The following is a 24,455-nucleotide window of genomic DNA, read 5'->3' on the forward strand; positions in this document are numbered from 1 at the left end:
AAGGGTGCCTGGGCTTGTGGGCATAGGTGTGAGCTGTGCTCATGCGCACATGTCATCAAAAAAGTGTGCATCCATCCCTATGGATGTGCAATCATGCAGGAGTGCCATGAGGACAATTATACCACAGTGCATGTGAGCTTGTGCGTATACATGTACAGTTGCTGCTGGGGCTCTGTGCCCATTCTCTGTGCACGTGTATATACATGTGTGCACAGGCCTACCCATGTGCAGACACCCAAGGGTTTGAGAGTTTGGGTACATCCCACTCAAATCCCTCACCCTTGCCCAGTCTGGAAGTAGCCTGGGGGGCAGCCACACAGGAAGCCGCCAGGGGTATTGTAGCAACTGTAGCTACAGGGTTCCCCGTGTCACATACTCGTCCACATCCTGGCAGCACCCCAAGTTCTGGTCAAAGACAAAGCCAGAGTGACAGACACAGTGGAAGCCACTCAGCGTGTTGTGGCAGGAGGCACTGCCACAGGCCATGGGCAACAGGACACATTCATTCTCATCTGAGGGTGGGGAGGGAGAGAGGACGTGTGGGTAGGGGCCAGCCTTCACACCCCCAAAAGCTTTTCACCAGTAACGTTCTCCCTCCCACTCCCGCTCCTCTTTCAGAGCCCAAGGCCAATGTCAAAATCTCCATCAGCCTCCCCATAAGCCCCCAGCCCTATAATTCTCCTCAAAATCATTTCTCAAAACTTTCCAGAAATCCTCGCAAGGTCTTTTGCCTTTGGCATTGCTGACATGTGTGACCAGGTCATTCTTGTGTGTGTGTTGGGCGGGGGGCTGGGGGGGGGGAGGTGTCCTGGGCACAGTAGGGTGTTGAGTAGCATTTCTGGCCGCCCCCACACTTTATGCCAGAAGCACTCACTGCCTAGTTGTGACAATTATAAATGTCTTTAAGATGTGCCCCAAGGGACAAAACAGTCCCCAGTTGAGGACCACTGGCCTAATTAATCTCTGGTTCCCTGGTGAGACTGGACTAGAGGGCAGGGATGAGATCTGTTGCTCAGCTCATGTCTGTATCCAGAGGTCCTGGTGCCAGGTGGGTCCTGGTGCCAGGTGGGTCCTGGGCAAACCATGGCTGAAGGAATGAATGAGTAGAAAGAGGAGGAGACAGACTAAGAAAAAGGAATTGGTAGCAGCGGTGATGGTCTGAGTGGTCCCCAGGGCCAAATGCCAGAGGTCAGATAGAGACCCACCATAAAGGGCGGGCGGGGTGGGGTGGGGGGAAGGAGCTGGAGAAAAGGCAGTACTGGTAAGATGGGAGGAGAGTGGGGACAGCTGCATCACAGGCCAAGAAAGGAGACATCACTAATCAATCACAGCGCTCTTTCCCAGTGATCACAGGCACCATTTCAGAATCTTTCTCAGTTGAGCCCTCCAGGTCACCACTCCCTAAGAATGAACTTGAACTCTGTCATGCTGGCTCTGCAGCCCAGACTCCCTGGCAGTAGGAACACACTACTCCAGGCTGTGCCTTCTGACCTCTAGGTAGTTGTACTTAGCATGATATCCTGCAGGGAGGTGGTTCCTACTTGCCCTCTCCAGACAGGTGACAGCCTGGCTTCCTCCCAGCCTCCACCACTCACCATCATACTGGCTCCACTGAGAGGGTTGGGTGGAAACCATGGGAGCAGCTACAGTGGCAGCCCCCAGCTAGTTCTGACAGCCATACTGGCAGCAATAGAGCCCAGCACATTTACCTTAAAGACAGAGAAAGATAAAGGGGAGAAACCAAGATGGCAGCATAGGTAAACACCTGAAATTGCTGCCTCGCACAACCACTTCAAAAATACAACTAACTGAGAGAACAGACATCATCCAGAACCAGAGGAAGGCTGGCTGAGTGGAAATTCTACAACTGGAAGGAAAGAGAAAAGCACACTGAAACTCAGAGGAGGTGCGGAAATAAAGTGCAGAGGTATGGAAGTGCACGTGGAAAGGGCTGGCAACTGAGGACGCGGTTGTCTTTTTCAATCGGGAGGGAGTCTCAAGCTCCTGACTGCTCTGAACTCCAGTTCTGGGCGAGTCTCTGGGGACCCAGACTCATACTGGGAGAAACTGGACTGTCTGGCATCGGTCGGAACTCGAGGGCGGCTTTCTCTCAGAGGTGCTTGCAGCAATTACCATGGGACACTGAGACCTGAGACCTCGTAGGGCAGGGCTGAGGATCAGCTATAGCTGTTTGTTCCGCCCTGTTGATTCCCTGAGACCCTGCCCCACCCAAGCTGTGCGCAGAGGCTTTTGCATATGAAAGGCCTGGACCTTTGCAATCTGAAAATTACCTAACAAACTGCAGCTGGGTCAGAGAGACCCAGAACCTCCAAAAGAAGGCCCAAGGCCCCACAGAAGCTTGCATTGCTTCACAGCTGGGCCTCATCTGGGCACCTCCAAATCCCAAACAAAGAAGAGGAATCTGAAGATCTCTCCCTAGCTCCTGCTGGGTAACCTCAGGCAGAGGCTAAATTAGCACCTCCTTAGAGATCCAAGAGCCTGTGTACCCAGTGGTCAGAGTGGGACCATCCAGATTACAACTCCTCAGATCCATAAGGGACACGCTCAGGGGGCAGACTCAGTGAGCACCAAAGGCCCACTGAAGCAAGTCTTGCCCCAGAAGGGTGTCTCCAGCACAGAAGTTCTCCCACTGTAGACACAGCTGATTCTCATAGCCAATTGGCCTGGAAGTCAATTCCTCCCAGTGATACCAACAACAATCAAGGCTTAACTACAATAAGACTGTACACAAAGCCCACAAAGGGGTGCACCACGAGTGTCCACCTCAGGTAATTGGAGAGGCTGAGCCACTGGGCCCTATAGGACACCTAGCACAGAAAGCCACTCTATCAACACAGGGAAGCATAAAAAATGCAGAGACAGCCCTGACCTGTTTGGCTCAGAGGATAGAGCGTCCGCCTGCAGACTGAAGGGTCCCGGGTTTGATTCCGGTCAAGGGCATGTACCTTGGTTGCGGGCACATCCCCGGTGCGGGGTGTGCAGGAGGCAGCTGATTGATGTTCCTCTCTCATGGATGTTTCTAACTCTCTATCCTTCTCCCTTCCTCTCTGTAAAAAATCAATAAAATATATTTTTTAAAAATGTGGAGACAAAGAAACAGGTCACAAAGGACAGAAATGGAGCAAAGCAAACTACTGGATATAGAGTTCAAAACCATGGTTATAAGGTTTTTTAAGAATTTTCTAGAAACCGCCAATAAATTTAGTGAGACCTTCAAGAAATCTAGTGAGACCCTCGAGGATATGAAAAAGGACTAACTAGAAATTAAGCATACACTGACCAAAATAAAGAATATTATACAGAGATCCAACAGCAGACTAGAGGATCGCAAGAATCAAGTCAAAGATTTGAAATATGGTCTCGAGAAACTAAGATGGCTGCATAGATAAACACTGGGAAATTGTCGCCTCACACAACAATTGAAGAATGCCACAAGGGTCAGAGCAAACATCGTCCAGAACAACAGGAAGGCTGGCTGAGTGTAATTTCTACAACTAGAAGAAAAGAGGGGCACGCTGAGAGCCAGCGGAGCTGCGGAGGTGAAGTGCAGAGGTACGGCGGCGGCTCGCGCGCGCGGAAAGGGGGTGGCGCCTGAGGACGCGGCTGTCTTTTTGAATCACAAGCTCCCGACTGCTCTGAACTCCGGTTCCAGCGGGTCTCTGGGGACCCAGGGCTCATACGGGAAGAGGCTGGTCTGTCAGGCGGCAGCGGGCGAACTTGAGGGCGGCTTTCCCTCAGAGGTGCTTGCAGCCGTTACCGGGACACTGAGACGTGCGATTCCGGGTGCGGAGAATCACCATAGCTGCTTTCACCGCCCTTTGACTCCCTGAGACCCCGCCCCACCCAGGCTGCGGCAGAGACTTTTGCATGTGAATGTACCTAACTGCAGCCCAGCCAGGCAGACCCGGAACTTCCAAGAGAAGGCCCAAGGCCCCGCAGCGACTTCACAGCTGAGCCTTGCATTGCTTCACAGCTGAGCCTCTTCGTGGCTCCTGCTGTGTGGCCTCAGGCAGGGGCTGAATTAGCACCTCCTTAGATCCAGGAGCCACTGTACCCAGTGGTCAGAGGGGGACCATTCTCCCACTTCAGACACAGATGATTCCCACAGCCAATTGGCCTGGAGGTCAATTCCTCCCAGTGATCCTACAACAACCAAGGCACCAAGAGTGCACCAAGAGTGTCCACCTCAGGTAACTGGGGAGGCTGAGCCACTGGGCCCTACAGGACACCTGGCGTGCAGGGCCACTCTATCAACACAGGGAAGCAGCCAAAATGCGGAGACAAAGAAAAAGGTCACAAATGGCAGAAACGGAGGAAAGCAAACGACTGGATATAGAGTTCAAGGCCACGTTTATAAGGTTTTTCAAGAATTTTATGGAAACCGCCGATAAATTTAATGAATCCCTCAAGGAGTATAGTGAGACCATGGAGGACATGAAAAAGGACCAACTAGAAATTAAGCATACACTGACTGAAATAAAGAATAATTTACAGAGATCCAACAGCACACAAGAGGATCCCAAGAATCAAGTCAAAGATTTGAAATACAAAGAAACAAAAAATACCCAACCGAAAAAGAAAAAAGAAAAGAGATTCAAAAAAATATGAAGATAGTGTAAGGAACCTCTGGGACAACTTCAAGCGTACCAACATCAGAATTATAGGGGTACCAGAAGGAGAGAGAGGGCAAGATATTGAAAACCTTTTTGAAGAAATAATGACAGAAAACTTCCCCTACCTGGTGAAAGAAATGGACTTACAAGTCCAGGAAGCGCAGAGAACCCCAAACAAAAGGAATCCAAAGAGGACCACACCAAGACACATCATAATTAAAATGCCAAGAGCAAAAGATAAAGAGAGAATCTTAAAAGCAGCAAGAGAAAGACAGTCAGTTACCTACAAGGGAGTACCCATTCGACTGTCAGCTGATTTCTCAACAGAAACCATGCAGGCCAGAAGAGAGTGGCAAGAAATATTCAAAGAGATGAATAGCAAGAACCTGCAACCAAGATTACTTTATCCAGCAAAGCTATCATTCAGAATGGAAGGTCAGATAAAGAGCTTCACGGATAAGAAAAAGCTAAAGGAGTTCATCACCACCAAACCAGCATTATATGAAATGCTGAAAGGTATTCTTTAAGAAGAGGAAGAAGAAAAAGGAACTCTTACCATTTGCCACAGCATGGATGGAGCTGGAGAGTGGATAAATACCACAGGATCTCACTCATTTGTGGAATATAATGAACAACATAAACTGATGAACAAGGACTGATCCAGAGACGGAGAGGCATTGATTGGACTGTCGGGCCTTGGAGGGAAGGTAGGGGAGGGTGGGGGCAAGGGGGAAAGATCAACCAAAGGACTTATATGCAAGCATATAGGCCTAACCAATGGACACGGACAACGGGGGGGGGGGTGAGGGGATGAGCGGGGGGGGGGGGGGTAGAGGGTACACATATGTAATATCTTAATCAATAAAAAATATTAAAAAAAAAGATTTGAAATATGAAGAAGCAAAAAACACCCAAGCGGAAAAACAAAAAGAAAAAATAATCCAAAAATATGAAGATAGTGTAAGGAGCCTCTGGGACAACTTCAAGCGTACCAACATCTGAATTATGGGGGTGCCAGAAGAAGAGAGAGAGCAAGATATTGAAAACCTCTTTGAAGAAATAATGACAGAAAACTTCCCCTACCTGGTGAAAGAAATAGACTTACAAGTCTAGGAAGTGCAGAGAACCCCAAACAAAAGGAATCCAAAGAGGACCACACCAGGACACATCATAATTAAAATGCCAAGAGCAAAAGACAGAGAATCTCAAAAGCAGCAAGAGAAAAACAGTCAGTTACCTACAAGGGAATAGCCATACGACTGTCAGCTGATTTCTCAACAGAAACTTTGCAGGCCAGAAGGGAGTGGCAAGAAATATTCAAAGTGATGAATACCAAGAACCTACAACAAAGATTATTTTTCCAGCAAAGCTATCATTCAGAATTGAAGGTCATATAAAGAGCTTCACAGATAAGAAAAAGCTAAAGGAGTTCATCACCACCAAACCAGTATTATATGAAATGCTAAAAGGTATCCTTTAAGAAGAGGAAGAAGAAGAAAAAGGTAAAGATACAAATTATGAACAACAAATACACATCTATCAACAAGTGAATCTAAAAATCAAGTGAATAGACCATTGGCTTCTTTGGTTCTCAGGCACTGAGACTCATACTGGATTACACCACCAGATTTCTTGGGTCTTCAGCTTGCAGATGGCAGATTATTGGACTTGTTTGCCTCCATAACTATATTATGGAAGATGGCGGCGATATAGGCAGACGTGTCCCAGGTCGTGTCCCGGAGCAAATGGAGTGAGCAGCTGAAACTAATAACACCCACCCCGAATTGGCAAAATTACTCAGCTGGTGAGACGGTTTGCAGCCGGGAAGGGCAGAACTCCCCTGGAAAGGTAAAAAAACACACAGGGATTTGGGCAGGAAAGTTTGCCAGAACTCTGAGCCCAGAGGGTCGGAGGGAGACCGGGTGGCAGACAGCCACGTCCCTTGGGACAGGCACAGCCCCTGACTGGGGAAAGGAGATCCTCGGGATTCCTGGCGCCAGGGGATTTGAGATCTGGGTTCTGTGATCACGGAGGACTGAGCCTAACGGGGGCAGCCTGAAGAGCTGACCAGACCATGCAGTGCCAGTAAGAGAAGAGCTTACAGAAACTAAGCCTTCCCCATTTCCACGGCCAGCGTTTGTTTGTTTGTTTTCACTGAATCCTGTTCATAAGACATTTCGGATACAGACACTCACCTGTGCTGAAGAGAGGGAGAAGGTGCGGACGAGTGGAATCTGGGGAGCGGATGGGGAGAGAGCAGGGAGCCGGGAGAGGTGGCAGTGAATTGAGTGCTGAGATACCCCTGGGCCCAGGATTCGGGCAGCCATTCTCTCCGGAGGGTGGGACTCCCCTACCTGGCCCCCAGGCAAGGAGCACAGCCACACCCAGATTCCACCCTGAAGGAGATCAAGGATTAAAATAATCTGATCAGTCCCTGGGAGTTAACAGGGTCTGGCCTATAGAGGGATTTTCAATCCCAGCAACAACACAGAGTGGGTAACTATTAAGGAACCAGCTCTGGGCAGTGGACTTCCCCACACCAGTTTTAAGTGCAATAGAGACGATAAACCCAAGCTACTGGACAGAGAGGCCCTATAGCCTCAGAGGCCAACCCAAAAACACTGCCACCCAGAGGCTGAGCCACCAACTGACTCTTAGCTAAATACAAATTAAGGCAGTCTGGGAAACAAATACGGCCTGCTTTAAAATCAGGACTGCAGTTTACAACACGGAGGAACAGTGTATCGCAGGGAAATTCAACACTCTCCTGAATACCTGACAGGACTAAGGCTAGCCAGACTGACAAGTAGAAGGACCAAAGGACCTTCACTACTGCAAATTTTTTTTTCTTCTTTTTTCTTTTTTCACCTTTTAACTAAGAAACCATTTTTGTTTCTTCTTTTTCCATCACCTGATTTTACCCTTAACATTGCTACATTTTTATTTTTAACCAGTATTATTACTGCTACCATTTTACCATTTTTTAAAGTGCCATTTTATTTTCTCTTTATTTTATTTTGGGATTAGTGTTCTCCATTCTATTTTCATCTTTCCTTTAGCATCAATTTTCCCTACCTCAATTTTACCTCTATGCTAAAACCCTCTCCCTCACTTTTCCCCTTTTGTTGTCCTGTTTCTCTTACCCTATTCCTGCTTTAGATTTTCCCTATTCCTTCTGTTTACCTCCTGTCAAAATTTCACCCTACTTATATATCCTATTTCCAATCCACTGCTCTAAATCCTTATACACATATCCCTTATCTTTCTTCACTATCCAATTTTTTTCTTCTTTTATCTTTCTATTGTTTTGTTGCTGCTTGCTTGATTGTTGAGTATATTGTTTTGTTGTTGTTGTTGTTGTTTGTTTTTGTGTGTCTGTGTGTGTGTTTTAGGACTGGTTGTGAGGCTGTTTTTCTTTTTCTTTTTCTTTTTTTCTGCTGGCTTTTCCCCTCCCTCCACGCCCGCCCCCCGGTTATTTTTGTGCTTCTGTTTTCCCTTGCCTCTCTTGATATTATTGGTTGTTTCTAGTTTGCATTCATCTCCAGGGAGCTGTTGCTGGAATTTGTTGGGATTAGTGGCGGTTCTATAGGATTTTGTTCCTCATATGCATAGTCTCTTCCCCTCTTCTACTTCATTCTCTCTTTTTTTTTTCTTCTCCTATTTTCCCTCTTTCTTTCCCCCTCCTTTTTCCCAATTTCATTTTTGCACTCATTTTTTTTCCTTCCCTACTTTTCTTTTCTTTTTTCTCTTTTATCTTTTTCTCTTCTTTCTTCCTTATCCCCTAATTCTCTTAATTCAGGTGGTCACCTTTATTTGGGGTTATTAATATAGTGAATATATTTGTGTTTAGTGCCTGGTACGTGGTGCCTTGTTGTGTTGTATTTTGCGCCTTTAAATCAACGCAGCAGATCCAAGCAACAGCAGCCTCCTGAGTACCACACCCTCTGTCTGAGGAACAGCAGCTGTACATGAAACCTCCCCCCACCAGCCAGAAGAGCCACCACAGCTGTGAACAGCACCCACCAGAGGAGCTGCTGCCAACTGAAGAGCAGCTGCTACCGCAACTGCCCGAAGAGCAACAACAGCCCAAGGAGCCACTGCCACCCAGGGAGCAGCCACTGAACGACTCAACGTCTAGATATGTCAGTGAGATCAAACATGGGTAGACAAAGAAACCCCCAAAGAAAGAGAAGGAGGACTCTCCAGAAAAGCAGCTAAGTAATACAGAGGCATGCAACATGACAGAAAAAGAATTCAGAATAAGGGTCCTAGAGTGCATAAACTGGATGGAGGAGAAAAACCAACAACTTCTGCAAGAAGCTAGAAGAAACAGATGAAAAAGTCAACTACCTATGCAAGAAGCAAGAAGAAACAGATGAAAAAATCAATAACTTAAATAAGACCCAAGAAGAAATGAAGAGTGATATAGCTGCAATAAAAAACACCATTGAAAGTTTCAACAGTAGACTAGGAGAAGCGGAGGACCGAATTAGTGAATTAGAAGACAAGGAAGCAAAACACACCCAAAATGTACTGCAATTGGAGAAAAAATTTAAAAGACAGGAGGAGAGCCTAAGGGAGCTTTGGGACAACATGAAACGAAACAACATACGAATAATAGGGGTGCCAGAACAACAGAAAGATGAACAAGGATTAGAAAACCTATTCGAAGAAATAATATCAGAAAACTTCCCTGAGGTGGGGAAGAAAAAAGTCACACAAGCCCAGGGAGTCCCAAACAAGGTGAACCCGAAAAGACCCACACCAAGACACATCATAATTACCATGGCAAATGTTCAGGACAAAGAGAAAATCTTACAGGATGCAAGAGAGAGACGGAAAGTTACATACAAGGGATCTCCCATTAGATTATCAAATGATTTCTCAACAGAAACACATCAGGCCAGAAAAAATGGGAGGAAATTTACAAAGTGATGCAAAGCAAAGGACTGAATCCAAGAATACTCTATCCAGCAAGGCTATCATTCAAACTTGAAGGGGAAATAAGAAGCTTCACAGACAAAAAAAAGGCTAAAGGAGTTTATCACCACCAAGCCAGCAATGCAAGGAATGCTAAAGGGACTGGTGTAAAAAGAAGAAATAAAAAGCTCAGAAAGAAAACAGCCACACAAAAAAAGAAATGGCTACAAACAAGTACCTTTCAATAATAACTTTAAATGTAAATGGACTAAATGCTCCAACCAAAAGACATCGAGTGGCTGAATGGATAAAAAAACATGACCCATACATCTGCTGTCTACAAGAGACCCACCTCATTAGAAGGTACTCACACAGACTGAAAGTGAAAAGATGGAAAAATATCTTTCAGGCAAAAGGAAAGGAAAAGAAAGCTGGGGTAGCAATACTTATATCGGACAAAATAGACCTCAAACTGAAGGCCATAACAAGAGATAAGGAAGGCCACTTCATAATACTAAAGGGATCAATACAAGAAGATATAACCCTGGTAAACATATATGCACCCAATGCAGGAGCACCCAAATTCATAAAAAAAACTCCTAGAAGATATCAAAGGAGAGATCGACAACAATACAATCATAGTAGGGGACTTTAATACACCACTGACAGCATTGGATAAGTCCTCTAGACAAACAATCAGCAAAGAAACAGCAATCCTAAATGACTCACTAGATCAGATGGACTTAATAGACATATTCAGAACACTTCACCCCACAGCCACGGAATATACATTCTACTCAAGTGCTCATAAGACATATTCAAAAATAGACCATATATTGGGTCACAAGCAAAGTATCCCCAAATTCAAGAAGATTGAAATCATAAAAAGCATCTTCTCAGACCACGATGGCATAATATTAGAAATAAACTACAATAAAAACGACCCAAAATACTCAAACACCTGGAGGGTGAATAGCATGTTATTAAATATTGATTGGGTTACCAATGAGATCAAAGAAGAAATTAAAAACATCCTGGAAACTAATGACAATGAAAACACAACAATCCAAAACCTTTGGGACACAATGAAAGCAGTCCTGAGAGGGAAGTCTATAGCTCTACAGGCCTATCTCAAAAAAACAAGAAAAAATGGTAGTAAATCATCTAACTCTACAACTCAAAGAATTAGAAAGACAGCAACAAGAAAACCCCAGAATGAGCAGAAGGAAGGAGATAATAAAGATTAGAGCAGAAATAAATGACATAGAGACCAAAAAAAAAACAATACAGAAAATCAATGAAACCAAGAGCTGGTTCTTTGAAAGGATAAACAAGATTGACAAACCTCTAGCCAGACTCACCAAGAAGCAAAGAGAGAGGACCCAAATAAACAAAATCAGAAACGATAGAGGCAAAATAACAACAGACCCCACAGAAATACAAATGATTGTTAAAAAATACTATGGACAGCTCTACTCCAACAAACTAGACAACCTGGAGGAAATGGACAAATTCCTAGAAAAATACAACATTCCAAAACTCAATCAGGAAGAATCTAAAAATCTCAACAGGCCAATAACTATGGAAGAAATTGAAGCAGTCATCAAAAAGCTTCCATCAAACAAAAGCCCAGGACCAGACGGCTTCACAGGGGAGTTTTACCAAACATTCAAGGAAGAACTAAAACCTATCCTCCTCAGACTACTACAAAAAATTCAAGAGGAAGGAACACTTCCAAGCTCATTCTATGAAGCCAGCATCACCCTAATACCAAAACCAGGTAAAGACAACACAATGAAAGAGAATTACAGGCCAATATCCCTCATGAACATAGATGCCAAAATCCTCAACAAAATCTTAGCAAATCGGATCCAGCAGTACATCAGAAAGATCATACACCATGACCAAGTAGGATTTATCCCAGGGATGCAAGGATGGTACAATATCTGCAAATCAATAAACATGTTACATCACATAAACAAATTGAAAGAAAAAAAACCCATGGTCATATCAATTGATGCAGAAAAAGCATTTGACAAAATTCAACACCCATTTTTGATAAAAACTCTCAGTAAGGCGGGAGTAGAAGGATCATACCTCAACATAATAAAAGCCATATATGACAGGCCCACAGCCAACATCATACTCAATGGACAAAAACTAACACCATTTCCCCTAAGAACAGGAACAAGACAGGGATGCCCCCTCTCACCACTCGTGTTCAACACAGTACTGGAAGTGTTAGCCATTGCAATTAGGCAAGAAGAAGAAATAAAAGGTATCCAAATTGGAAAAGAGGAAGTAAAACTGTCCTTATTTGCAGACGACATGATATTATACATACAAAATCCTAGAGACTCCATCAAAAAGCTACTAGACTTAATACATGAATTTGGCAATGTAGCAGGATACAAAATTAACCCCCAAGAAATCTGAGGCATTTCTATACACCAATAGTGAACTTTCAGAAAGAGAGATTATAAAAACAATCCCATTTACCATCGCACCAAAAATATTAAGCTACCTAGGAATAAACTTAACTAAAGAGGTAAAAGACCACTACTCAGAAAACTACAGGACGTTGAAAAAAGAGATAGAGGAAGACATAAACAGATGGAAGAACATACTGTGTTCATGGATTGGTAGAATCAACATCATTAAAATGTCCATACTACCCAAAGCAATCTATAAATTCAACGCATTTCCCATTAAAATACCAACAGCATACTTCACAGATCTAGAACGAACTCTCCAAAAATTCATCTGGAATAAAAAAAAAAAAAAAAGACCCCGAATAGCTGCAGCAATCCTGAAAAAGAACAAAGTAGGTGGGATCTCAATACCAGATATCAAGATGTATTACAAAGCCACTGTTCTCAAAACTGCCTGGTACTGGGACAAGAACAGGCATATAGATCAATGGAATAGAATAGAGACCCCAGAAATCGGCCCGAACCAATATGCTCAATTAATATTTGACAAAGGAGGCAAGAACATACAATGGAGCCAAGATACTCTCTTCAATAAATGGTGTTGGGAAAATTGGACAGATATATGCAAGAAAATGAAACTAGACCACCAACTTACACCATACACAAAAATAAACTCAAAATGGATAAAGGACTTAAATGTACAACAGGAAACCATAAAAATTCTAGAAGAATCCAAAGGCAACAAAATCTCAGACATATGCCGAAGCAATTTCTTCACTGATACAGCTCCTAGGGCACTTGAAACTAAAGAGAAAATGAACAAATGGGACTACATCAAAATAAAAAGCTTCTGCACAGCAAAAGAAACCATCAACAAAACAACGAGAAAACCCACTGTGTGGGAAAACATATTTGCCAATGTCATATCTGTTAAGGGCCTAATCTCCAAAATTTATAGGGATCTCATACAACTTAACAAAAGGAAGATAAACAATCCAATCAAAAAATGGGCAAAGGACCTAAATAGACACCTTTCAAAAGAGGACATTCAGAAAGCCAAGAGACATATGAAAACATGCTCAAAGTCACTAATCATCCGAGAGATGCAAATCAAAACAACAATGAGGTACCATCTCACACCTGTCAGACTGGCTATCATCAACAAATCAACAAACCAGAAGTGCTGGAGAGGATGTGGAGAAAAAGGAACACTTGTGCACTACTGGTGGGAATGCAGACTGGTGCAGCCACTATGGAAGACAGTATGGAGTTTCCTCAAAAAACTGAAAATGGAACTCCCATTTGACCCTGTGATCCCACTTCTAGGAATATACCCCAAGAAACCAGAAACACCAATCAGAAAGGATATATGCACCCCTATGTTCATAGCAGCATAATTCACCATAGCTAAGATCTGGGAACAGCCTAAGTGCCCATCAGTAGATGAATGGATTAGAAAACTGTGGTACATCTACACGATGGAATACTATGCTGCTGTAAAAAGGAAGGAACTCTTACCATTTGCAACGGCATGGATGGAACTGGAGAGCATTATGCTAAGTGAAATAAGCCAGTCAATGAAGGAAAAATACCACATGATCTCACTCATTCATGGATAATAGAGACCATTATAAACTTTTGAACAGTAATAGATACAGAGGCAGAGCTGCCTCAAACAGATTGTCAAACTGCAGCGGGAAGGCTGGGGAGGGTTGGGGGGCAGGAGGGAGTGGGGTAAGAGATCAACCAAAGGACTTGTATGCATGCATATAAGCATAACCAATGGACATAAGACACTGGGGGATAGGGGAGGCTAAGGGACTGTCAAGGGCGGGGGGTGGTGGTGGAAGGACACATATGTAATACCCTTTGTAATACTTTAAGCAATAAATAAATAAATAAATAAATAAATAAATAAATAAATAAAGTGAATAAAAAATCTGATGAACAGAATAAACTGGTGAATATAATAGAATCAGAGGCATAGAAAGGGAGTGGACTGACTATTCTCGGGGGGCGGGGTAAGGGGTGTGGGGGGTGCGGGAAGAGACTGGACAAAAATCATACACCTATGGATGAGGACAGTGGGGTTGGGTGGGTAAGGGCGGGGGTGGGGGGTGGGAACCGGGTGAAGGGGAGCTATGGGGGGGGGGGGAAGAGGAACAACTGTAATAATTTGAACAATAAAGATTTAATTAAAAAAAAAAAAAGATAAAGGGCTCACCCAGCGTTCTTCAGGATCACCTCCCAGGCCTAGACTGCACCCAAAGCCCAGCTCTACCCTCACAACCTGAGCTGTCCAGGGTGAGACCTTGGTAGCACTCCCAGCTGAAGCTGCCTGGAGCATGTGGCAGCTTCCACAGGCGTCATAAAGGCCAGGCTGGGCCAAGCACTCATCATTGCCTGCAGAGAACAGAGGACGAACAGGGCCACCTGGGGGGGAGGGGAACATGTCAGGCGCCATGACGCTGGGGCTACCACCTGATCAAAGGTATAGCTTAGCCTCTCTGTGCCTCAGTTTACCCCTCTGTGAAATGAGATCTGGAACAGTTCCTAACTCGCAGAATTGCCACAAACATTTGAGATCACACACATATAGAACTTCATTTGAATCTCATTTGAATCTGCACCACCTCAAACCTGTGTGGCCCGACTTACCCTCCCGCTCTTTGCCCAGTTTCCTTAGCTATAGCATGCAGATTATGATACCCACTCATTTCGAATTAAATTAACCTAATCATGTAAAGAGCTTAGGGCAGTGCTTGACAGGGGAGTAAAAGAATAATAAAATTCCTTTTCCTTTCTATGGGAAAGTGACTCAGGATAACTGCTGTACTCTGTTCTCATGGAAACCTGACAATCATAGAATGTCAGCCAGTGTTACAGACTGAATGTTTGTGACTCCCCTAAATTTGTATGCTGAACCCCTACTGGAGATGGGGCCTTTAGGAGGTGCTTAGGATTAGATGAGGTCATGGGGGATGTGTGGCTATGATGGTATTAGCTTGCTTTCTCTCTATCCTGTGAATGCCCATGAGAAGACAGTCGCCCATCTATTGGCCAGGAAGAGAGTCTTCAGAAACTGACCCTGCTGGGCCCTGGCCGGTTTTTCTCAGTGGTTAGAGCATCAGCCCTCGGCTGAAGGGTCTCAGGTTCGATTCCTGTCAAGGGCATGTACCTGGGTTGCATGTTTGATCCCTCACCCAGATCAGGGTGCATGTGGGAGGCAACCAATTGATGTGTCTCTCTCACATCAATGTTTCTCTTTCTTTCTCCCCCGCCTCTTGCTCTTGTGCATGTGCCTTCACTCTCTCTAAAAATCAATAGAAAAAATATCTTTGGGTGAGGATTAAAACAACAACAAAAAACAACTAACATAGAAGAACTAAATGTAAGAGCTAAAACCCTCAGAAGAAAACATAGGGATAAATCTTAAAGACCTTGTATTTAGCAATGGATTCTTAGATATGACTCCAAAAGCACAAGCTAAAAAAACAAACACAAACCAGATAAATTGGACTTCATCAAAATTAAAACCAGTGTGCATCAAAGGACGTTACCAAGAAAGTAAAAAGACAACCACAGAATGGGAGAAACTATTTGCAAATCATATATGACAAGAGTTTTATATCCATAATATATTCAAAAAAACACTCAAAACTCAAAAACTAAAAGACAAACAACCCTATTTAAAAATGGGCAAAAAACTTGAATGGACATTTCTCTAAAAGATATGCAAGTTGCCGAAACCGGTTTGGCTCAGTGGATAGAGCGTCGGCCTGCGGACTGAGAGGTCCCAGGTTCGATTCCGGTCAAGGGCATGTACCTGGGTTGCGGGCATATCCCCAGTAGGAGATGTGCAGGAGGCAGCTGAAAGATGATTCTCTCTCATCGATGTTTCTAGCTCTCTATCTCTCTCCCTTCCTCTCTGTAAAAAATCAATAAAATATATATTTTTTAAAAAAAGATATGCAAGTGGTTAGTAAGCACATGAAAAAATGCTCAACTTCATTAGTTATTATGGAACTACAAATCAGTACAACGAGATACCACTTCATACCCACTAGGATGGTATAGTTTTAAACAATGGAAAATAAGTATAGGCGAGCAGGGGGAGGAACTGGAACCCTTGTATGTTGCTGGCGGGAATGTAAAATGGTGCAGTCACTGGGGAACACAATTTGGCAATTCCTCAAAAAGTCAACATAGTATTAGCATATGACTCAGTGATTCCAAGAGTGAGACAAACTCTTTGACAAGGACTGGAGACAGAATTTGCTCAGTGTAAAAGGGCTTCCTTGCTCAAAAAAATATGAAAAAATGTCAAGATGGAGATGGTAAAGAATTAATAGCTGGGCCCTTTGGAGTACAGGGCCCTTGAGTCTGACTGCTGGAAAGCGCTTGTGCTTTGGGAGTCATATCTAAGTCATATCAATTGCACAAACTGACCCTACAAAATTATGCTGGGATGTGCTGCAAGTCCACACAGTTCATACAGGACTGCACCCCCGCCCCTGCACACACAAATGTCTTTCATCCAAGGTCAGCATTCAGGTTAAAGCCTCCCATCCCTGTGACATTCAAGAAACGTGGCACACTGTCCTATTTGTTGATGTCGATTCTCTTTTTTCCTTGATATTCTATGGGATAAGGGTGGCAGGAAGGGAAGAGATATTTTTTAAGCATTTTGGACTATGAATCTGGATTGACAGCTCCCACCTCCACATACAGAGGAAATAGGTGTTTTGATCTTAATCTCTCCCTTCCTTCACCATTTCTTTGAGTTTCTAAACAGTGCTGCTCAGAGCAAAATGTATGCTATCCTTGTGTGTTCATGTTGGTGTCTGGCTGCATGTACATGCTCAGCTAATATTGTTGAAAGAAAAAGAATGGACTGGTGGGTGAATAAATGAATTTGGTACACTGCATTGAAAGAGTTCAGGCTCAAGGATCAGAATGGTTGGACTAAAAGCCAGTTTCCATCACTTATTAGCTGGTACCTCTCAACAAGCCACTTAACCTCCTTGAGCCTTGGTTGCTACATCTGAAAAATGGGATCGTAATAGGAATATCTCTGTTCTGGTGAATGTATGAATGAATGACAAATCTGAGTGCTCACGACAGTGGTAATGCACAGTCACAGACACCAGTTAACTGTTGATACTTACTATGATGCTCAAATGAGAACAATAAGACAAGTGAAGTGATGCTTGAAGGAAAGGTGGAACTGTTCCTTCTGTGTCTTTGCCTTCTCACTTTTAGCTCTGGGCCTCTGTCATCTTTGGCCCAAAGGGAGAAGGGCATGACTTCTGTATAAAGCCAGGCCAGTTCTGAGTCGGAATAAGTCCAGAGTCAGGCAGCCGAGAGGAGGAGGCAGCAGAGCAGCGTATGGATGGGTATTCTGTTGCAGCCTTCCCCACACATCCAATGGGCCTCAGCAGCAAGGCAGGTGAACAGGCTCTTAGGGCATTTCAGGACCCAGAACCTGAGATGAGGCTTTACGAGAAGGCAGGGTGGGCAGAGAGGATCCAGGCTAACTCTAACACATGCAGCCCCCATGGCTGCTCTCTTGGGCCCCTCCTGCCCTCCTGCCCCTCTCAGATCTCACCTTCACAGGAGAAGCAGTCCCCAGCAAAGCCCAGGTGGCAGGCACGGTGGTAGGAGATGGGGACATTGAGGCAGGTGGTGCTCAGACTGCACTGGTGCTCCGGGAAGGTGCATTCATGCAGATTTGCAGGATACAGGACCCACAACCCCCTGGATGTGTGCATTAGGGGGTTGCAGGAGGCAGACCCCCAATCTCAGCCTTGAACATTGCCCACCGGCACCCCTGAGTCCTGCTCCCAACCTAACTCAGCTTCTCTGCCCAAACCTCCTGCCCCCAGACACTCACTGTGGCATTCAAAGCCATTGCTACCCAGCCTGGCTGGCACCTGCAGCTGAAACTCCAGAGGAAGTAGAGGCAGGAGGTATGGCCATCACAGCTATGTCATCCAAGCTCATATTCGTCCACATCTGAGAGGACAGGGACCCAGTTACAGTAGGGGCAGGACCGAGAGAAGGACACAGCGCCCCCACAAGGCCTGGGCCTTGTAGAAATAGGGCTTTGAGTGTAGGGGAAAGAATAAAGGACAGGGCTGAGCAGGTATGTCCGCCCATCAATCCAGGAACTTCCACCAAGAGGGAAACCCCAAAACCTAACAGGCATGACTCCCAGCACCCCTTAGAAATAATCTAAAATGGCAGCATGAGAGACTTAAAGTAGACATTATGAGTAACTGTCCTACACCTGAAATGAATATAATGTTGTATATTAACTGTACTAGTAATTGAAAAATAAAAAAGTTTAAAAAGAGTAATTGTCCTAAGGTACATGTTACCTCTTTAAAGCCTTCTGAACCAGCAATTCTGCATCACCTTTATATTCTCTGCAACACTCATACACCATCTAAGTAAGCTACTGTTTACTGAATGTTTCTTTACACTGCTCCCATTTTCACTTACGTAAATATATTTTCAAAGAAAATTTTATGTCAACATCAAGTCTCTAAGAAGTCATGGATTTGATGCTTTCACATAATGTTTGAGCCTGATATGTGTTAAAATAATTGTATAATTGTAACAGATGGGCCCTATGTTCACCCATAAGATACGTTTACTAGTAAGTCCTCTCTTCTGGAACCTGGGAATAGGACCTTATTTGGAAATGAGTTCTTTGTAGATGTGACTAAGTTAAATGAGGTCATGCTAGATGACAGTGGGCCCAACGACTGGTATCCTTTGAAAGGAGAAATATTTGGAGACAGAAAGAGAGAATACCATGTGATGATAGACATAGAGATTGGAATGATGCATCTATAAGCCAAGGGGCACAAAGAACTGAAGACCATCATCAGAAACCAGGAGAGAGGCATGGGACAGATTCTCCCTCGGAGCCCCTAAGAAGGAGCCAGCCCACCAACACCTTGGTTTCAGACTTCTGGCCGGCAGAGCTGTTGTTCTGGATAAAGAATAAGTCCTGGTGGTCCTCAGCCACCAGGATTGCGGTAGTTGGTTACAGCAACCTACGAAGCTAAAACAGCAGCTGCTAAAATGCTGACGTGTTGGTCCCTGTATCACGGAAAATCATCAGGCTTGCATGCTTTGGGGAAGGTTGCTGTGGACACTTTGGGGCTCCAGGGCTTCCCCACGGAGCTATTTGTTAAGGGGAGCCCCAGGGACTCTCAGTTGGGTCCTGTTCCTGCTTGAACATGAACCTCACCAGCAGAAATCTGTAAGAATGAGGGCAGCCATGCTCTGCTTCAAGGGACAGGGCAGACCCGATGACTCCTGAGCTGGTCCCTCAGAGCCCCTTCCACCTGCACTCTGACCACCAGCTCCCTGGAGCAGCCTGTAGCTCCCTTTCTGACGACATAACCCAGCTGGCAGTGACAGACAAAGGAACGCTTTGTGTTCTCACAGAGTCCGTGGAGGCAGATGTGGGGGTTCAGGTCACACGCGTTCACATCTGCGGCATGATGGGAGAGGAAGCAGGTGAGCACAGAGGGATTGCATCAGCACTGATGAGTGCCCTGCCACACGAATACCCTTTGTCCATCTCCAGGGATGGGGAGCTCCCATCGGTTCCACCATCAGGCAGCTGTGAGTGTTACCTCAATGGTTTATAGAGCACAGTGGACATGCATTTCCAAAAGGATTGTATGGCCAAATACATATAAAGAATACCGAATTAAACAAAACTAACCAGATTTGCTACTGCAGACCTTTTCAGAGCCTTTATGCCAATGTGGATCTGCAAGATAGGAATGAAGTGGACAGCATTCCCTGAATATCTTTGGTCCCAAGGCCTTTTTCTTAAGTGCTTCCTAAAGACTCCTGTGATCTGGAATTCTTTAAGCTGCACTGGGCTGGGCATGTCTTCTTCGGAGGCAATTACTATATATTTTCTTCCTGGAAATTCCCCCACTTGGCCCTCAGCTCTGTCCTGGTAGGGCACCCAGTACACATCACTCCCTAGTCTAGTGACTTCCAACCAGGAGAAAACAGTCATTGCAGCCCAAATAGCCCAGGGCCTCCACACAGGGCTCAGAGAACATAATTCTGAGCGTCTTTCCATCTTGCACACCATCCTCTGCATAAACCCCTAGTCAAACCTGGATTGAATGTCATCCCATGCACCAAGAGTTCTCTGGTTGATTTCCAGTCAGGGCACATGCCTGGGTTGCAGGCTCGATCCCCAGCAGGGGGCTTGCAGGAGGCAGCTGATCAATGGTTCTCTTTCATTGGTGTTTCTATCTCTCTCTCCTTTCCTTTCTTTCTAAAATCAATAAAAACATATTTAAACAAACAAAAAACCTCAGTCAGTGGCAATTGTAAAATATGGCTCTTGGCCCTGGTTTAGTGGCTCAGTTGGTTAGAGCATTGTCCTGACACACCAAGGTTGCAGGTTCAATCCCCAGTCAAGGCACATACAAGAATCAACCAATGAATGTATAAATAAGTGAAACAACAAATCAATGTCTTCTCTCTCTCTCTCTCTCTCTCTCTCTCTCTCTCTCTCTCTCTCTCTCATCTAAAAAGTCAATAAATAAAAATTTAAAGAAATATTCCTCAAATAAATAAAATACAGCCCTTGGAACAGGGTGTGAGCCTCTGATATGTGTTGTCTATACAGTGAGTGTTCAACAAATGTACTTCAAAGGAACAAGGTTTGGGGGTTCTGCTGCTATGAAAGACATCCCACGAGCTTTGGTGCAGGCTCAGGGCCCTGGGCCACGAGCAGTCCACCGAGCGCTGCTGAAAAGCCTGCTCTTTATGTGTGACAGGAATGGGACCTGGTCTCTGTCTCACCCTCCTTGAGGAAGGTCTGTTGTGTGAGTTTTGACACTACCTCTTCCACCTGGCAGTCCCAGCTCCTCACCAACACATGTCCTCATGTCCAGTGTGGCCATGAAGCCATCATAGCACAAGCAATGCTGACCCCCTGGGAGGTTGGTGCACTATCCGCCATCGCAGATGTCCAGGTTCTCGTCACTCTCGTTCATGTCTGGGGCAGCAGGACAGGGGCAGGGCTACAGGCGAGCAGTGATGAAGGGGGAACCCAGAAACCTTCCCACAGGGTCAGTGGCCTGTCCCTTGCCTAGCTAGCTTCGCTTTGGCTCTCCCATCCCAGATAGTAGGACAGGACTGCACCCCCGTCCCTGCACACACCCTCCCATTGGGCATCAGCGAGAAGCCATGTCCACAGCCACATTGGTAACTGCCCTCAGTGTTAACACAGTGCATGGCACACCCACAAGCACACCCATCGTTCCCAGTGAGGCATCCATTGATGTCTGCAGGGGTCAAGGCCAAAGGGGAGGGACAGGGCCTGGAGAAGGTCAAGCATAGGACTGATCTGGGGGCTGGAGGAGGTCAGGAGGTTGAGGTTGGGACCAGGGACTGGCAGGGTGATATCCATGTGTGGCAGGCGGATGCAGTCTCAGTCCTGCAGCCTGGTGGTCAAATGTGCTCCAGAAGCCAGCATGGCAGGAGCACTGCAAGGTGCCAATGACGTTGATGCACTGGCCATGGGGACACAGCCCATTATTCAGGGTGCACTCATCAACATCCACGTAGCACATGGCTGGCTAGGACCCAATGTGCACAGGTGGGCGGGGGGCTCTCTCTGCCATCTGCGCAACCCCAAGACACTCAGACACACATACATGCTGATCAGCTCATGCTACAGGCATCCACACACCCAGGGATGCAAGTCCACACACAGACACACCCTCACACACTCAGGGATGCAAGTTCACACACAGATACATCCTCACACACAAACACACCCACTCTTGTACAAGCACACCCACATCCAGATACACATGTACATCCTCTTGTACACTCACAAGACACAAACACCCTCACATAGTCATACACTCACCCTCAGCAGCCACACATCCACACCCAGATGTATCCACATGCACGTTCACACAGGCTCACACACAAACACACCTCACACCCACTCATAGGCAAACATATTTGCCCTTGTGTAAATACACTGAGATAAACACTTATGTAGACACACACACACACACACACACACACACACACATTGACCCATACTTGCATACTTGCTTTTCCACTTTCTCTTTCACAGACATATATATGAATATACACTCCTACTATCTTATGCACGCAACACTCAGATGCACTGATACACACGTGCACACTGACAATAAGTACATACTCAGAGAGACACACATATACACATTCCCAATATCTCAATCAAACCACTCACACTCACTCCCCCACTTGCACACCTGATTGCACACCCACTCTCGCAGGAAGTACCCTTAGCCATCAACACATGTCCAAGGGGGCAATGACAGGTGTAGTTCCTGTCTGTGTTGGTGCAGGTGTCTCCCTAACACAGCAATGGGTCCCATACACACTCATCCACGTCTGAATACATGGAAGGAGACAGAAAGTGTGAAGATGCAGGCATGGGAGGGTGTGATGTGGCTCTCGAAGCTTCTCCCTATGGCTCTCCAATCCCATCACCCAGGAAGCATGGAGGAGCAGGGAGGTTTGGGGTGCCAATGACCCAGGGAATGGAGTTTGAGCTGGGAGGAGCAGTGACAAGTCAGATGGTGAGGGAAGTGGAAATCTTAGGAGAATCAGGGCCATGAGGCTGACACTCCAGGAGTGAAAAACACCCTCTGACTGAGAATAACAATCAGCCTCCAGGTAGAAGCAACTTCCCTACTCTGTTAAAAAAAATACTCTTGCCACACCTGTGGACAATTGCCTGAGGGTAAGACAAGACAAAATCCTATCAGTCTGTAGACAGAGGCGGTCTCTGGAGGCTTTGAATCTTTGCTTGATCTAATTAGTCAGAAACAGTGATCGACACTGTCCTGCACTAGAGATTGAAAAGTGTAGCAGACCTACCTAATACATAGTCATAAAGCCAAAATGAGGAGACAAAGAAACAACCCCCAAATAAAAAAACAAGAGAATTCTCCAGAAGAAGAGCTAAATGAAATGGAGATAAGAAATTTATCTCATACAGAGTTTAGAATAATGATGGCAAAGATGCCCAACAGCATGAGAAAAGATACAGTAACTATAAAAACAGAAATAAAGAATGCCATAGCACAAATAAAGAACACATTGGAAGGAATACACAGCAGATTAGGGGAAGCTGAAGATTGAATCAGTGAATTAGAAGACAGGGTTGAAAAAAATCACTCAATCAGAGAACCATAAAGACAATGTGAAATGTAACAATATTCACATAGCAGGTGTGCCAGAAGAGGCAGAAAAGGAGGAAGAAATAGAGAACATTTTTTTGAAGAAATAATGGCAGAACACTTCCCTAACCTGGTAAAGAAAAAAGTTACACAAGTCTGAGAGGCACAGAGAACCCAAGAAAGAAGAACCCAAATGAACCCATGCCCAGACACATCAGATTTAAAATGCCAAAAATTAAAGACAAAGAGAGAATGTTAAAGGCAGCAAGAGAAAAGAAAACTCTTACCTACAAAGGAGCTCCAATAAGGTTGACAACTGATTTCTCATCAGAAACCCTACAGGCCAGAAGGGAATGGCATGAAGTACTCAAGGTAATGGAAAGCAAGGATCTGAAACCAAAATTACTATATCCAGCAAGGCTATCATTCAAAATAGATAGTCAAATAAAGAGCTTCCTGTACAAAAATAAAAAATAAAAGGCTAAAGGAGTATGTTACCACCAAGCCAGCATTACTAAATGCTAAAGGGATAGCTGTAATGAGAAGAAGAAATAGAGAGAGAAACCAAGGCATACAGAATTAAAATGTCAATAAATAAGTACCTATCAATAATAAACCTTAAAAGTAAGTAGATTAAATGATTTAATCAAAATGCATAGGGTAATTGAATGGATACAAAAACATGACCAACTATATGCTGTCTACAAGAGACCCACCTCAGAATAAAAGAAACACACAGGTTGAGAGTGAAGGGATGGAAAATAATTTTCCATGCAAATGGAAAAGGAAAAAAAGCTGGAGTAGCAATACTAATATCTGACAAAATAGATTTCAAAATGAAGGCCATCACAAGAGACAACAAAGGTCACTACATAATACTAAAGAGATCAATCTGGGTAAGAGATCAACCAAAGGACTTGTATGCATGCATATAAGCATAACCAATGGACATAAGACACTGGGGGTAGGGGAGGCCAGGGGATTGTCAAGGGCGGGGGGGAAAAAAGGACACATATGTAATACCCTTTGTAATACTTTAAGCAATAATAATAAAAAAAAGAGATCAATCCAACAAGAGGATATAACCCTGGCAAACATATGTGCACCCAATATAGGAGCACCTAAATATGTAAAAACAAACTTCCTAGAGTACTTTAAGGGAGAGATCGACAATAATACAGTCATAGTAGGGGACTTAAACACCTGCTCACTTCACTGGATAGATCTTTCAG

General features: G+C 44.8%; 1 protein-coding gene across 1 annotated transcript in view; it reads right to left on the reverse strand.

Annotated features, from left to right (window-relative positions):
* Positions 1-351: 351 nt before the first annotated feature.
* FBN3 (fibrillin 3) overlaps positions 352-24,455 on the reverse strand; it is a 59,499-nt gene continuing 35,395 nt past the window's right edge. The window contains 7 exon segments of the mRNA XM_059695435.1: positions 352-512; positions 17,595-17,743; positions 17,920-18,006; positions 19,373-19,493; positions 20,907-21,057; positions 21,197-21,321; positions 21,429-21,615. Coding sequence (XP_059551418.1) covers positions 352-512; positions 17,595-17,743; positions 17,920-18,006; positions 19,373-19,493; positions 20,907-21,057; positions 21,197-21,321; positions 21,429-21,615 — 981 coding nt within the window.

This window comes from Myotis daubentonii, chromosome 5 (genome assembly GCF_963259705.1).
Source record: "Myotis daubentonii chromosome 5, mMyoDau2.1, whole genome shotgun sequence".
NCBI lineage: Eukaryota > Metazoa > Chordata > Mammalia > Chiroptera > Vespertilionidae > Myotis > Myotis daubentonii.